The sequence below is a fragment of the Psittacula echo genome (assembly GCF_963264785.1).
Source record: "Psittacula echo genome assembly, chromosome: 2".
Classification (NCBI taxonomy): Eukaryota; Metazoa; Chordata; class Aves; order Psittaciformes; family Psittacidae; genus Psittacula; species Psittacula echo.
In genome coordinates this window covers 55,415,445-55,429,796 of record NC_137737.1, presented here as the reverse complement: position 1 = coordinate 55,429,796, position 14,352 = coordinate 55,415,445, and the positions used below count along the sequence as shown (strand labels likewise).

Genomic DNA, 14,352 nt, shown 5'->3' with positions numbered 1-14,352 from the left:
TTTAATGTCAAGTGCAGAAGCTACTATTAATTAGTGAAGGGAAACATTAGTCCACGGACAGGAATAAGGGGCTTTTTACTGAGCTGGTGTGTACTGAAGTTTCAGGATTGACCATGTTTGCAGTCAGATTGATTAAGTGGTTGACTAAAAGTGTAGTGAGGCATATGTCCCAAGGGGATAACAGTCCATCTATTAACCATGGGAGTTTCATTATGCTGTTTAATGACTCTCTCTGTCCTTTGTGTGGAAGTCAGAGCCTGGGTTAAACCAGTGTCCCTTTGTGTTCTACACATGGAGAGGTTTATGGCAAAGCAGTTATAGTTGTACAGTCTATAACCATATTTTATCAAACTATGACTTCTAAACCACCTCCTTTAAGATGTAAGGAGCTGGGGGGAGAGGAGAGGAAAAAATATAGCAGGGCTCATTTGGAGAGCTTTAAACTAGATTCGAAGGGGGATGGGGTTGTAACTGGGCTTGCCCCAGTGGGGCAGCACTCTAGGATTGATGAAGACCGGGAGGCCTCCTATAATGCTAGGGTGAAATTGGTGAGCTCAGCTCCCTCCTTGAAATGCCTATACACCAATGCGTGCAGCATGGGAAATAAGCAGGAGGAGTTGGAGACCTGTGTTAAGTCAGGAGATTATGATCTGGTGGCAATTACAGAGACGTGGTGGGACAGCTCACATGACTGGAATATACTCATGGAGGGCTATGTCCTTTTCAGGAAAGACAGGCCAGCCAGGCGGGGTGGTGGGGTTGCTCTTTATGTGCGAGAGCAGCTACAATGTACTGAGCTCTGTCCAGGAACAGGGGATGAGCGAGTTGAGAGTCTGTGGGTGAGAATTAAGGGGCAGGCTGGCAGGGGCGATACTGTTGTGGGTGTCTGTTACAGGCCACCAGATCAGGGTGAGGAAGTTGACGAGGCCTTCTACAAGCAGCTGAGAGCGGCCTCACAGTCACAGGACGTGGTCGTCGTGGGGGATTTTAACTTCCCTGATGTTTGCTGGAAGGACTACTCAGCAACCCAGCCACAGTCCAGGAGGTTCCTCCAGTGTATGGATGATAACTTCCTCATGCAAATGGTGGATGAGCCAACCAGGAGAGGAGCGCTGCTGGATCTCATCCTCACTAACAAGGAGGGTCTGGTCGAAGCAGTAAGGGTTGAGGGCTGCCTTGGTTGCAGCGACCACGAGATGGTGGAATTCAGGATCTTGTGTGGTAGGACCAGTACAATAGCAAGTAGAATTGCAACCCTGGACTTCAGCAGGGCAAACTTTGGCCTTTTCAAGCAATTGCTAGGGGAAGTCCCATGGGCAAGGCTGCTTGAAGGTAAAGGGGCCCAAGATAGTTGGTTGGCATTCAAGAATTGCTTATTCCAAGCTCAAGAGCTGAGCATCCCGACACGTAGGAAGTCAAGGAAGAGGGCCAGGAGACCTGCGTGGCTGAATAAGGAACTGCTGGGTATGCTCAAGTGGAAGAGCAGAGTTTATAGGTCATGGAAGGAGGGGTTGGCCACTCGGGAGGAATATAAGGCTGCTGCTAGAAGATGTAGGAAGGCAGCTAGGATGGCTAAGGCCTCCTTAGAATTAAATCTGGCCAGAGGGGTCAAGGACAACAGAAAGAGCTTTTTCAAATACATAGCTGATAAAACTAATACCAGAGGCAAGGTTGGCCCACTGGTGAATGGGATGGGTGCCCTGGTGACAGAAGATACTGAGATGGCAGAGTTATTGAATGCCTTCTTTGTGTCAGTCTACTCTGCCGGAGGCAGTCCTGAAGAACCCTGTACTCCTGAGACCTCAGATGAAGTCAGGTCACTGGAGCGGTTTGCCTTAGTCCATGAGGAATGGGTTAGGGACCAGTTGAGCAATCTGGACATCCATAAATCCATGGGTCCAGATGGGATGCACCCGCGGGTGTTGAGAGAACTGGCGGAAGTCATTGCTAGACCACTCTCCATCATCTTTGCCAAGTCTTGGGAAACGGGAGAGGTGCCTGAGGACTGGAGGAAAGCAAATGTCACTCCAGTCTTCAAAAAAGGCAAGAAGGAGGACCCGGGTAACTATAGACCGGTCAGCCTCACCTCCATCCCTGGGAAAGTGATGGAACACCTTATCCTTGATGCCATCTTAAGGCATGTCAAGGATAAGAGGGTTATGAAGGGCAGTCAACATGGCTTTACCAAGGGGAAGTCATGCTTGACCAACCTCCTAGCCTTTTATGAGGAAATAACATTGTGGATGGATGATGGCAGAGCGGTGGATGTGGTCTACCTTGACTTCAGCAAAGCGTTTGACACAGTCTCCCACAGCATCCTCATAGCTAAATTGAGGAAGTGTGGCCTGGATGATCAGGTAGTGAGATGGACTGCGAACTGGCTGAAGGACAGAAGCCAGAGAGTTGTAGTCTATGGGGCGGAGTCCAGTTGGAGGCCTGTATCTAGTGGAGTGCCTCAAGGGTCAGTATTGGGACCAGTATTATTTAATATATTCATCAATGATTTAGATGAGGGAATTGAGTGTACTGTCAGCAAGTTTGCTGATGACACTAAGCTGGGAGGAGTGGCTGACACGCCAGAAGGCTGTGCTGCCATCCAGCGGGACCTGGACAGGCTGGAGAGTTGGGCAGGGAGAAACTTGATGAAATATAACAAGGGAAAGTGTAGAGTCCTGCATCTGGGCAGGAACAACCCCAGGTTCCAGTATAGGTTGGGGAACGACCTGTTAGAGAGTAGTGTAGGGGAGAGGGACCTGGGGGTCCTAGTGGACAGCAGGATGACCATGAGCCAACACTGTGCCCTTGTGGCCAGGAAGGCCAATGGCATCCTGGGGTGTATTAGAAGGGGGGTGGTCAGTAGGTCGAGAGAGGTCCTCCTTCCCCTCTACTCGGCCCTGGTGAGACCGCATCTGGAATATTGTGTCCAGTTCTGGGCCCCTCAGTTCAAGAAGGACAGGGACCTGCTGGAGAGAGTCCAGCGCAGGGCGACAAAGATGATTAAGGGAGTGGAGCATCTCCCTTATGAGGAAAGGCTGAGGGAGCTGGGTCTCTATAGTTTGGAGAAGAGGAGACTGCGGGGGGACCTTATTAGTGTGTATAAATATATAAAGGGGGAGTGTCATGAGGATGGAGCCAGGCTCTTCTCAATGGCAAACTATGATAAGACAAGGGGTAATGGGTATAAACTGGAACACAAGAGGTTCCACTTAAACTTGAGAAGAAACTTCTTCTCAGTGAGGGTGACAGAACACTGGAACAGGCTGCCCAGGGAGGTTGTGGAGTCTCCTTCTTTGGAGACATTCAAAACCCGCCTGGACACATTCCTGTGTAACCTTATCTAGGTGTTCCTGCTCTGGCAGGGGGATTGGACTAGATGATCTCTTGAGGTCCCTTCCAATCTCTAACATACTGTGATACTGTGATACTGTGATATTCTTTCCATCTCTTTAACACTAGTGCTTCCTTTCCTGGAAACGAAGGAAATGGTGGAAGGATGCGTAATATGCTAAGGAAAGGGATTTCAGTGTAGGATAGCAAGAGAGGCACATGCTAACATTCTCTAATATTTTTCAGGTCAGAGGATACGATTTCAAGGCAGACATCTGGAGCTTTGGGATCACTGCTATCGAACTGGCTACAGGGGCAGCTCCTTACCATAAATATCCACCGATGAAGGTGAGCAAGTCTTCAGATAACGGTGCAAGATAAAGGATCAGTGTGTTCTGTGGGTGTTTCCAAGAATCTGACCAGCATGCTCTGTTGAAGGGTTTGTCCTCTTAACTTGCATTTGTGGGTCACAATGTTCTTGGATTTATCTGAAGTCACCTTTTAAAAATGTGTCACTTAATTAGCATTGTCTGAAACTGCAGAGTTCTTGTTTAGATCCTGAGTCTTGCCAGGGGCGCCATTCTTGAGGTGTGTTTTAATCCTGGAGCCTCTGAAGATAGCAGATGTTTTTAGGACTATAAATAATGATTCAGAGCATGTTATCTGGCATCCAGTGACACTGGTATGATGAACTATTCCATCTCCTGCACTGACAATCTTTCCTGGTATCTCTCAGAAGTCCTGTCACCAGTTATCCAAAAGAATGTCTCATTTGTTTAATGCCAACACAGTCCTGTCAATCACTGAACCAGTGGAAAGTACCACATCAATATGAAATGATGTGTTATTGGCAGCATTAATATTTTATTGAACTTGAGGTGGAGGATCAAACAGGAGGGGTTGGAGAGCCCATGCAGTAACCTCATCGCTCATGGTTATACTAGTTACCTGGGATATGAGGCCTATGAGCGCTAAGTCCTTCAACTTTAGGTATATCATGGGGAAAGCTTTCCTTTTCTGAGTCTTTTGACTGCAAGGGTGCTATGCAAGTTGGGTGTTACCTCGCTAGGACTTGAGTGCATCCCCTCCCACCCTGTAATTATAGTAGCATTTGGGAATCCAGGAGCTCATGACTCATTAGAACATGCATATCCATATATTACTTTAAATGCCAGGGTTTTGCACTGGCTTAACTCTTGTAGAACACAATTAATTTTAAGATTTATGTCATCACTGTGCAGGGACTATTGAGTAGCTGAGTGGTTTAGAAATGCCATTGAAGTTTGTAACATCAGCGATTGTGGTGTAGTGGTGAGGAGTTCATGGAAATGTGTTGCCAATTTAGCTGTTGCTGTTTGCATTGATACATCCTTCTGTGCTGTGATTATTGTTAGCCTTTTGCAGTAGCTTCTGCAAGCTCTACTTCTGTTTATTGTGTTTTGAATGCATGGATTGCAGCTCTAAATACAAAGATTGCCTTTTTAGTATTGCGTGTTGTCATATAGTAGCTAGAATTATGAATCTCCAGTTCTGCTAGCTAAGGGTTCCAGTCATACAGCCTGCAAGAGGACTTCTGTGTTTTATTTATTGAATGTAATTGTATTTCACTGCAGACTAATTTTGTTATGCAGCAAAATGACCTGTGCATTAAGTGACCCTTCAAGGGGGGTGGAGGGGAGGGGGGAAAGCAGGGAATTCTGTCACAGACTGTATAATTTCAGCTAGATTGATGGGTTCTTACTGCCCTAAGCAATGTAGCTGTTGAAAGCTATTTAAATGTGCTGTGTGCTGCTTCCTTTTCTAAAAACAGATATTCATCTGTATGTAGGTGACAAGTGAAAATGTAAATGAGTAATTTTCTTCCTTTCCTTCAGAATATGTGAGTGATTTGAAGGAAATAATCAGTTTGGCTTGATGGGTGCTTGTGTGAGAAATGTCTTCACCTGCTGTCACATTGGTACATGGAAGTGAACCCTGTTGGTTTTTTTTATGTTGCTCTTCTGCTTTTTCATTAATTTGCCTTCTAGCTAAGAAATAACCTGCAGGGAGATCTAAAGAGAGCCTTTGAATCAAATCCCTTGCAGAAGTGCTTATCTCAAATTAAGAAGGCTGGTAGGAGTTCTGCGATGCTTACTCCTTAATCATGCCAAGCAGTTGTGAAAGCACATCCCAGCCTTGTGTTTGGCTTGCAGATTACACTGTGGGCGAGGAGATGTGATGGAAAACAATAGCATAAATTGTTGAGGATAAATTAGCCAAGCTTCCAAAGGGGCGGGGGTGGAGGTAACTCTCTCTAGATCCTGTTGTACTTGAACCTCTCAGCTGACAGTCGGAATTTGCAGAGGTGTAAAGGTTTTGAAAACAACGGGTTCTACAAAGCTAGTGAATGTGGGAAGTGGAGAGAAGAGGAGAGATTCTGTAATTACCTTGAGTAAAGTGTAGGTGAGTTTTTACTGTCTAATGAATGCGAGACACAGTCTAAGTTGTAAGAACCTTCACTTTGAGCTCAGGCTGTCCTTGAGAGCCATTGTAATGAAACAGTACTTGTCGACTCACATGCTTGACAGAAATGCTTGTCTACCATATAGCGTTCCCCAAATCTGTGTCTCATGAATGCCAAGAAAAATCTCACTGCCAATAGACATAATTCTTTCAGGTTTTAATGCTGACGCTACAGAATGATCCTCCATCCTTGGAAACTGGTGTGCAAGATAAGGAGATGCTGAAGAAGTATGGGAAATCATTTAGGAAGATGATTTCATCGTGCCTACAAAAAGACCCTGAAAAGAGGTAAGAACAGGTAACACCAAAATAAATTAAAGCTACCTCAAAACATCTTAAAACAAACCCACAAAACTCATTGTATTCCTTATTTTTTTAAGCCAGTACGCTCTCTGCCTCTAGCCTTTCAGTCGCAATGAGCACAGCAATCTTGCTGTGTGGCTGCAGATTCTCTTGGCTGTCCTTATTTTTATGGATAAATGTCTGGCATCATGCCTGTCCCGGTTCCACATCTTCCATTTGGGTTAATGAGAGTGCATCCCAGTCCACTGCATGTGTAGTGCCATTTTTCCCGCTTGCCGCCTCTAGCAGGTAACTGCACTTCACGTGGTGTTCCTAGTCAAAACTGCTCTGTGTTTTACCCATTGAACAATATGTTTTATTTGTGAAGCTTCAGAAACAAGCTTTATAAAATTTGTCAGTGCATAGAAGGCTTTCAGTGTAGTTTTGACTTGCTTAATTATAAGTAATACTTGGTTTGGGGGTGGAAATCAGGAAAACCACTGGCAATTATTACCAACATGTTTTCATTAATACAGGTTGCTTAAGTGACTGAATCACACTTTTGGTCTTCCACATAACAGTAGTTTGGCTACTTTGTGATGTTAGAAATACTACTACAGGATAGCATTGTATCATGATGTTATGGCCTTGTTCAAAGCTGCACACGGGTCTGCTGTCTACAGCACTGTTTAAAACCCATAGTCTGTCACATAAGATAGCTCATAGCTATTTCTGTGGAGGACAGTCATAGCGTTTGCCAGCCTGTGAAGCTGTTTAAAAGAGTGTTCATCCTGCATTTAAAAAATACGAATTAAAATGCAAAGGTAAAGAAACAATCATTCCCACAGATCACTTTATATATCTCTTGGTTTTTGTGGGTGTTTTTTTTGTTGTTTTTTTTTTTTTTTTTTTTCCCCCCCCTCAGTAAGCAAACTAATTCTGGAAAGGAAAAAAAGTCCCTTTGTAAAATAATAATAAAGACATTTTTCAGTTCCCTTTTATGAAAGATTCAGGAACAAAGGCTTCTCACACATTGTGAGATGGGATCTCTCTTTTAACAAGCTTTACACTTGAAATGTTTAATGAATCAGTGGAGTGCTTTATAAATGCTGATAGCAGGGGTTTTTTTTCCCCCCGTAATGATGTTTTTTTCTCTTCTTTCTAAAGCATATCCTATCCCTGCAGGTTAGAATATATGCTGATTGGAATTAACCATAATCAGTTTGCTTCATGGCATACCTCCCTTCTCAAGCACCACTAACAGCTCCTGTCATCATCCTTACTGTGAGAGAAGGAGGTTGGCCCATAAAGAGCAGAATCAAATATGCATATTGTATGGGTTCTCAAAGAGGAGAATTTAGTGCAGTTTTTAATTATTTTTGGGGCTCCCTTGCTATAACGTGGATGATTTTTGTTAGTCTAAGGTGAAATAAACCTTGTAACAAATGGACTTTGCAAGTCACTAATTAAACTCTGTTACTGTTTAAGCACAGTTTGTAGTGTGGGAAATGCTGTAACCTGGTACTTTCTCACGTAGGTCTGTATCTTTAGAAAGCTCCGTCTAATCTCTAAACTGACTGAGAGATGTCTTTTCCTTTCCAGTATTAGTCCTGAAATCTACCTTAATGGGGGAAATAGTTGTTCCTTTTCTATTAGACAAAAGTTGATTGTCCTGCCTGTGTTTGATAGAACTAATTACACAGGTAATCAAGTAATCTCTAAAATAACTGTTACATGGTGAGTACTGCTGCCATCCTGCTGTAGGTGATGATCCTTCACTTCAATTTTGAACAATTTGTTTCTGTGATCCTATCAAACTGGCTCTAAGAGACACAAGTTCAGCATCAAAATGGGAACAACTTCTCCCCCCTGCCCGGAAGTTATTTACTGTTTTTGAACAGAATATGCAGTGAGTATTTAAGACTGCTGGTGTAAAATTTATTTGGAATAAACTGACTGATTTTTTAGGGCAATTTTGCAGGAGAAGCTGATGCTGTTACAGGATGCCATGTTACAACAAGCTGCAGCAACCTGGAAGACTGTTGTGTTGAAAGGGAGCATTTATAATTGTCTTTTCTACATCTCTTTTTATTGACAGACCGACAGCAGCAGAACTCTTAAGACATAAATTTTTCACAAAAGCGAAGGTAAGAAAACACTTCCAAAATTGATCTGTGCAGAGGCTGTGGAGAGGACTTTTCAGAAGTATGATAGGTATGGTGACAGCTTTATTGGCATGAGTGTGGGCTGTTTCACTTAGGGCCAGCATAGCTGAGTGTATTGAATGGTTCACTGTGAACGAACAGAATGAAACCGCTCTTCTGTACCTCCTTGTATATGCTTCTATTAAGAGAAATTATCTAGAAATTCTCAAACATTTAAATGTCTTTCAGTGGCTTTTGGGATTTTTTCTTCTCTTTTAATGGTGCCATTCTGGCTGCCTCTCCAACCATAAAGGTCTCTGTGGCAGTAAATGTAACTTATATTTTAGTAAACTCTGTAATCAGTCTGTATGCAAAGCAGTGAATGAGGCCCACTGCGCAGAGGGTACATAAAACTTCACCCTCTGTTGCCTTAAGGAAAGTGAAGCTCCTGTGATACAAAATAGCAGGAAACTCCCATTTTTAGCCTTGAACTGTCGGTGAGCATTCATGGAATTACTGCCTAGAGATTAGTGGATATGTAGCATGCAAGGTCTAATTGAGAGAGACAGAAATAGTACAAGGGACAATTTGTATTTCCATGGGAATGAGGAAAAGTTTGCTCTTTGCTTATTTTTTCTATGGCATGTTTGTGATCAAAATACATGGGTTTTATAGCAGAACGCAGATCGAGCTGCCAAAAAAAGTATCTGATACCTGGGATAGCACAGCAGTATTACCAATTAATCAAAGTAGGTTTTAGCTCCCAGATTAAGATGCTTGAATGGAAGTGGCCACATCTAGGTACTTGTACAGATGTCCTTCTAAAGTTGACAGGAATATAACAAATGCAACCAAGGAAGTCTGGAGAGTGATCCAGTTTATGAAATGTAAGAGGTTGCTTGCTCTAGGGCAAGTTTAATTGATGTCTGGGCTCTTTTCAGTACTTACTAGGTTTTCATTGTTTGTGATGGGATTTTAGGCAACTCAATAGTCTGCATCTGTATACTGAACACATGCTTGGTGTCCAAAGTGATATGATGGTTTATACATTGCTGACCTTTCTCCAATTGGTTATGTGAATTCTGGTTCATGTTATACTTCACTATGTGTAAAACTTCCTTCATGCTTTCATTAAGCTGCTGCAGAGTAGCATTTTAGCATATGTGGTGATAGAAAATTAACATTATTGTAAATGAGGCAATGCTTAAACCAGCACTTGAAGTGAAAATGCATGCCAGTTAACACTCAGTGTTAAATTATATTCATACATCAGTCACCACCAAGCTGACAGCTGTAACGTGAGGACAGAAGAGTCCAACTTCTCTGTCTATATTGAATCATATATTTAAGTACAGTCTATGTTATGTGGCAATATGTTTTGATAATGCTGAGAGCCACTTCTCAGGAAGTGACAGTGTGTATCTTGAAACTCTCCATCCTACGTGCAACAAACCGTCATGGAGAGGTTCTGGGAGCACCTCACGGGCAGAGGTTGCAGGGCTATCCAACATCACTCGTGTGGAGTGAAATACCCAGCCAAATTCAGTGCTGATGCCAGGGTGCTTGCCTGGCTTGTTTCTCCTGTAGCCAGTTTGGCTCAGCAGTCAAGAAGCTGGAAAACTATACGCTCAGGAGCCCACATTAGCCAGTCTGGAGTAGCTTGCTGAAGAGGAAATTTAATACGGTAAAACATCACAGCAGTTTCTTAATATTTAATCTATTGCGATCATTGCATTTACTTTCTCTCTAAACTTCGTATGTGTTGTACATTTTTTCAGCCACTTTAAATCTTGCTGCCCAAATTCCTCAGTCTTGTTACTCCAGCATAGAGGCTTCCTGCATCCTGGCCTGCCTGACATCTGAGGTTTGCCTTTGAAAGTTGGACAGGCATAAATTTAGGGATAAGATAAAGCAAAGATGCTGGATCCAGGTGGAGTAGTATCTGCAAATGGAAGAATGCCAAACCTCTTAGCAGGTTATGCTTATATATATATATATATATATATATGCTGCAATATAATAAATACATTCCCCAGTAAATCAGACAGAATAGTATATGTCTCCATTGTTAATTCTGTATTACTTTGCACAGGGAAAGGGCCACCTCTAACTGGAAAGGTATTTGGGATGAGACATCATACACTGTTGTCCAAAGGAAGATGTTTAACTTCTTTGGGTGAATGGGGATGAGACATGTGAAACACTTTCTGCAGGAAATAACTGAATGGTTTCTTTGTCAGAGACACTGAAGGAATCAAAGGGTATTTTCAGTATGAAGGAATCAAAGGGTATATTTCAGCAATACAAGTTTTTAGTATTTTTTGTTTTGCAGAATAAAGAATTTTTACAAGAGAAGATGTTGCAGAGAGCACCAACAATCACTGAAAGATCCAAAAAGGTACTGAAAACCTCCTGGGGTTTTGCTTTAGTTCTACTAGTGCTTTATGCTTGTGTTCACATTTTTAATGGTTATTACTGTAGTAGGGCATTTTCTGTATAGAGAACTAGACATTTCAATAAAATTCTCAAGCACCCTGGCAGGTGATGCAACCTCGAGATGCTTTTGTGCTATGTCTCCTGAAAAAGATTAACGGTAGAAACTGTCTGCTTGACCCTGTGCTGAGCAGGTCCGGAGAGTCCCAGGTTCCAGTGGACGTCTTCATAAGACTGAAGATGGTGGCTGGGAATGGAGCGATGATGAACTAGATGAAGAAAGTGAGGAAGGCAGAGCAGCAATTTCACAGCTCAGGGTGGGTCCTCAAACTCCAACAGCTCCACTGTTTAAACTTTCCTGGGAAGCATGTGGTGTTGTTTTAAGTATAATACACAGTAAGTTATGATCCCTCTCTTTGAGTATGTAACCAAAGGTGAGAAAACAGACTGAAGGCTAAAGAGAAAACTTGTATTGATCTCTCTCCTGTCATCATTCTGGGGCACAGCTGGTTTCATTCAGGGATGTTGAGTATAATTTGGAACATGAATTCAGACAGTCTGCTGTCAGCTCAGCATACTCATTCACTTGAACTAGGATATTCTCTTTGTTTTTAAGGCTACTGACTCTTTGAAATGCTTTCTACTGGAAGTGTCAGGAGATCTTCTGTCCTACTGCCCTCTCCAGGATGGAGCTGAAATCAGTAGGGCCTGTGCTTATGGGTGATGTCCGAAACACATGGGGCTTGGTTCTGTCCCTTCAGTTACAATGAAATTGATTAGTCCTGATAGAAAATGTTATGGTATCTCTAAAGTCATGAGGAGTGATTGGTCGAGCTCTTGAAAATCCTCTAAAAAGTACCACCTCTCCCAACACATACACAAAATCTCCCAAACCCAGACTAACCCACAGAAACACAGAGGAGTAATGCATAATGATCAACGAAAATATTATAGTAAGTTTCCAGATAGTCTTCCCCCAGTAGTCAGCAGTGTTGATTTTGCGTGTTCTCTTTTCGTCACAGCAGGTAGCTTGAAGTGGATTGTGCCTTTAAATCATTCTGTAATTGAATTAGGCAGTGAAGGAATTTGAGGAAAGGGGAAAGAAAGGCAGTATTGGTTTGGAGAATTTATCCCTTTACAACTTGTAACTTTTCTCATTTCTCTTTCATTCGTCTTTCTTCTACTTTCTTCTGTTCTTCTACTGTATAGACCTTTAAACATTAAATGGAGGATTTTTGCATCTTTTTAGCATCATTTGAAATGTTTGGTTTATAAAAGACCACTATTGATAGAGTAATTCCATATTTTGCTACAACACCTATTGTGACTTTTTGAAGAGCTTACTATATCCAGCTTCATATTACGTGATCGAGAAAGTTATCTTGGCACAAGGTGGCTACTGAAATTCTTGATGCTTTATGAGCTGAAATCTTCAAAATTCCTGTAGTAGGTTAAAATATGATCAAATTAGGAGGCAATATTGTGAAAGACCCTAACTCTATTTCAGAGATTACTTAGAACTTGTTCTATCTTGTCTCTAAGCTCAAGGTACTATGACTTAACGCTGTTTACTGTGTTTTGAACAGTACTTACTTGTTTCATTCCTCTTACGCATTAAAAAGCAGATTGACACGCATGTTTACAGGCTCCTTTTCAAGCCATTTGTTTTTCTCGAAGCTTTGGCGTATTTCCTTGTACTGCCGTCTGTTCTGATTGCTCTAATTTGGGCATACTTGTCTAATTTAGCTTTTACTTCTAGGTCTCCTGTTCAAGGAACCTTTAGGATAGGTGTTGGAGCAATAGGTCTCAATTCAGTTATGTAAATGTAGTAGTATATTGCCCTTTTGGAGGCACCCGATGTAGATATAACAGAACTTTGGGAGACCTGTATCTTTCTGAAGGTTAGAAAGGGCACTATGGTATCTTAGACCTCACTACATGTCTGCCTAGGTACTTGAATCCTGACGTGGGTGTCTTTCCCACAGCTTTTGAGTAATTTTCTTATACCTTAATGTGAAAGGACAGGAATGCCTGTACACCTCATGCATTTGATCCTTTTTCAGGTGATCATAAGACTTGTACGCAAACTGCAAGCATTTGCCACAAATATGGTGGTGTATGGAGGACTGGTGTTTATCCTGTGGTTTTGGCTATATTTCCAACACAGAGCATAAATTCCACCTGTCTGTAATCCCTCAGTTGTAGAATAGAATAACTTACATTAACTAGGTGTCAAGTGCTATTCCTGCCCATTGCAGTGGGCTGGAGTAGATGATCTTTAAAGGTCATTTCCAACCCAAACCATTCTGTGATTCTATCTGTACCTGTGTTTTATTGCTGTCAGCCTTAAAGTAAAACCATGCTTTGCAGATTGACTTAATTTGCTAAAATAGTTAATAATTAACCTGCATAAAAGCATCTACATAAACAAAAAGGATTTGTATTTTTTGCTTGTCTTCACTTTTAAATTCACCAATTTTTGTCTATAATATGTACAAAAGTGTATTGTACAAGTCTTACTGGGATGCAGCTGAAAGCAGAGAAATGTTTATTGTAAACAGAGTCAGAAATATTTATTCAGCTCATTCCATATGGTGACTTGCTGGCTCACTGTTACCTTTTGGACATTAAAGACTTGGTGAGCTTCTTTCCTCTCTGCATTTAAAACCTTGAATTCAAATTAAACCAATTGTGCTATGTCATCCCCTAAGTCATTCACCTTTCATTACTGATTAAATCTGTGTAGTGGATGCTGTGTGGTCACATTTCACTGGTTACTCACATTATCTCTGGTTGCCCAAGCAAAAATAAGTTAGATTTAATGTTTTTTTTTGGCACACCCGTGAAGTCATCCTGTTTGTGCCTTAATTAGGTAAACATCTTCTAATGTTTATCCTGTTTCCTTTCTGTCCATGCTTTCCCTTAGTTTACTTCTGTTTGCCATGTATCTGGGTTAGTTGTTAGCTGTGAGGCAGGGCCAGTGTTTCCATACTTGTCTGTACAGTGTCTAGCACACTGTGATCTTTCAGACAAGCTCCTTTTGAGTTATTCCTTGAGGGTATTTCTAAGAGGGTACTCTTGGATATGAGCTTTGTGCTGGAAAGAACAGCACTGCAGATGTGGAGCATCTCTGGGAGCAATGCCATGTTTTTCACCTTGCCTGGTAACTGTCAAGTGAAGGCTCAGCATATTTAGATGGATTTCAGGCTTTATCTTTCCAGCTGCCTCACTTTTTTCCTGACACTGCCTGTGCATAGTCATCATGAATGAGCTGTTCCTTCTCATGTCCAGAGGGGTTTTTGCAACTTGCAGTTCTGAGAATAAGATGCAATTTTTCTTTCATGAGAAGCATCTGGGTCATATGATTGGTTGGACCAGATGATCCTTGAGGTACTTTCCAACCCGCTATTCTATGACATGTTACAAGTTGCTCAGATCTGTATTTGTTATGGTAGTGACATTGGTTACTGCATAAACTGGCTCAGAAGAGTGGCATGAGACTTACATTCTTCTGTCAAACTTGTACTGTCCTAATCTGAACCTGTCTTTTAGACCATTATATGGAGAAGGAACATCTGTTTTATTAATCCCAGCAGGGACCAAGTTGTCCCACCTTTCTCCACATGGTAATTGGACTAGTTATAAGTCAAAGCTGCAGGCTCTC

At 42.0% G+C, this 14,352-nt stretch overlaps 1 protein-coding gene across 1 annotated transcript in view; it reads left to right on the top strand.

Annotated features, from left to right (window-relative positions):
• The window catches only part of OXSR1 (oxidative stress responsive kinase 1), a 93,836-nt gene that overhangs the window by 68,802 nt on the left and 10,682 nt on the right, over nt 1–14,352 (top strand). The window contains exons 7-11 of the mRNA XM_080611728.1: nt 3,574–3,675; nt 5,984–6,117; nt 8,210–8,258; nt 10,588–10,653; nt 10,883–11,005. Of these exons, the coding sequence (XP_080467854.1) occupies nt 3,574–3,675; nt 5,984–6,117; nt 8,210–8,258; nt 10,588–10,653; nt 10,883–11,005 (474 nt within the window). The remainder of the gene's footprint in view (nt 1–3,573; nt 3,676–5,983; nt 6,118–8,209; nt 8,259–10,587; nt 10,654–10,882; nt 11,006–14,352) is intronic.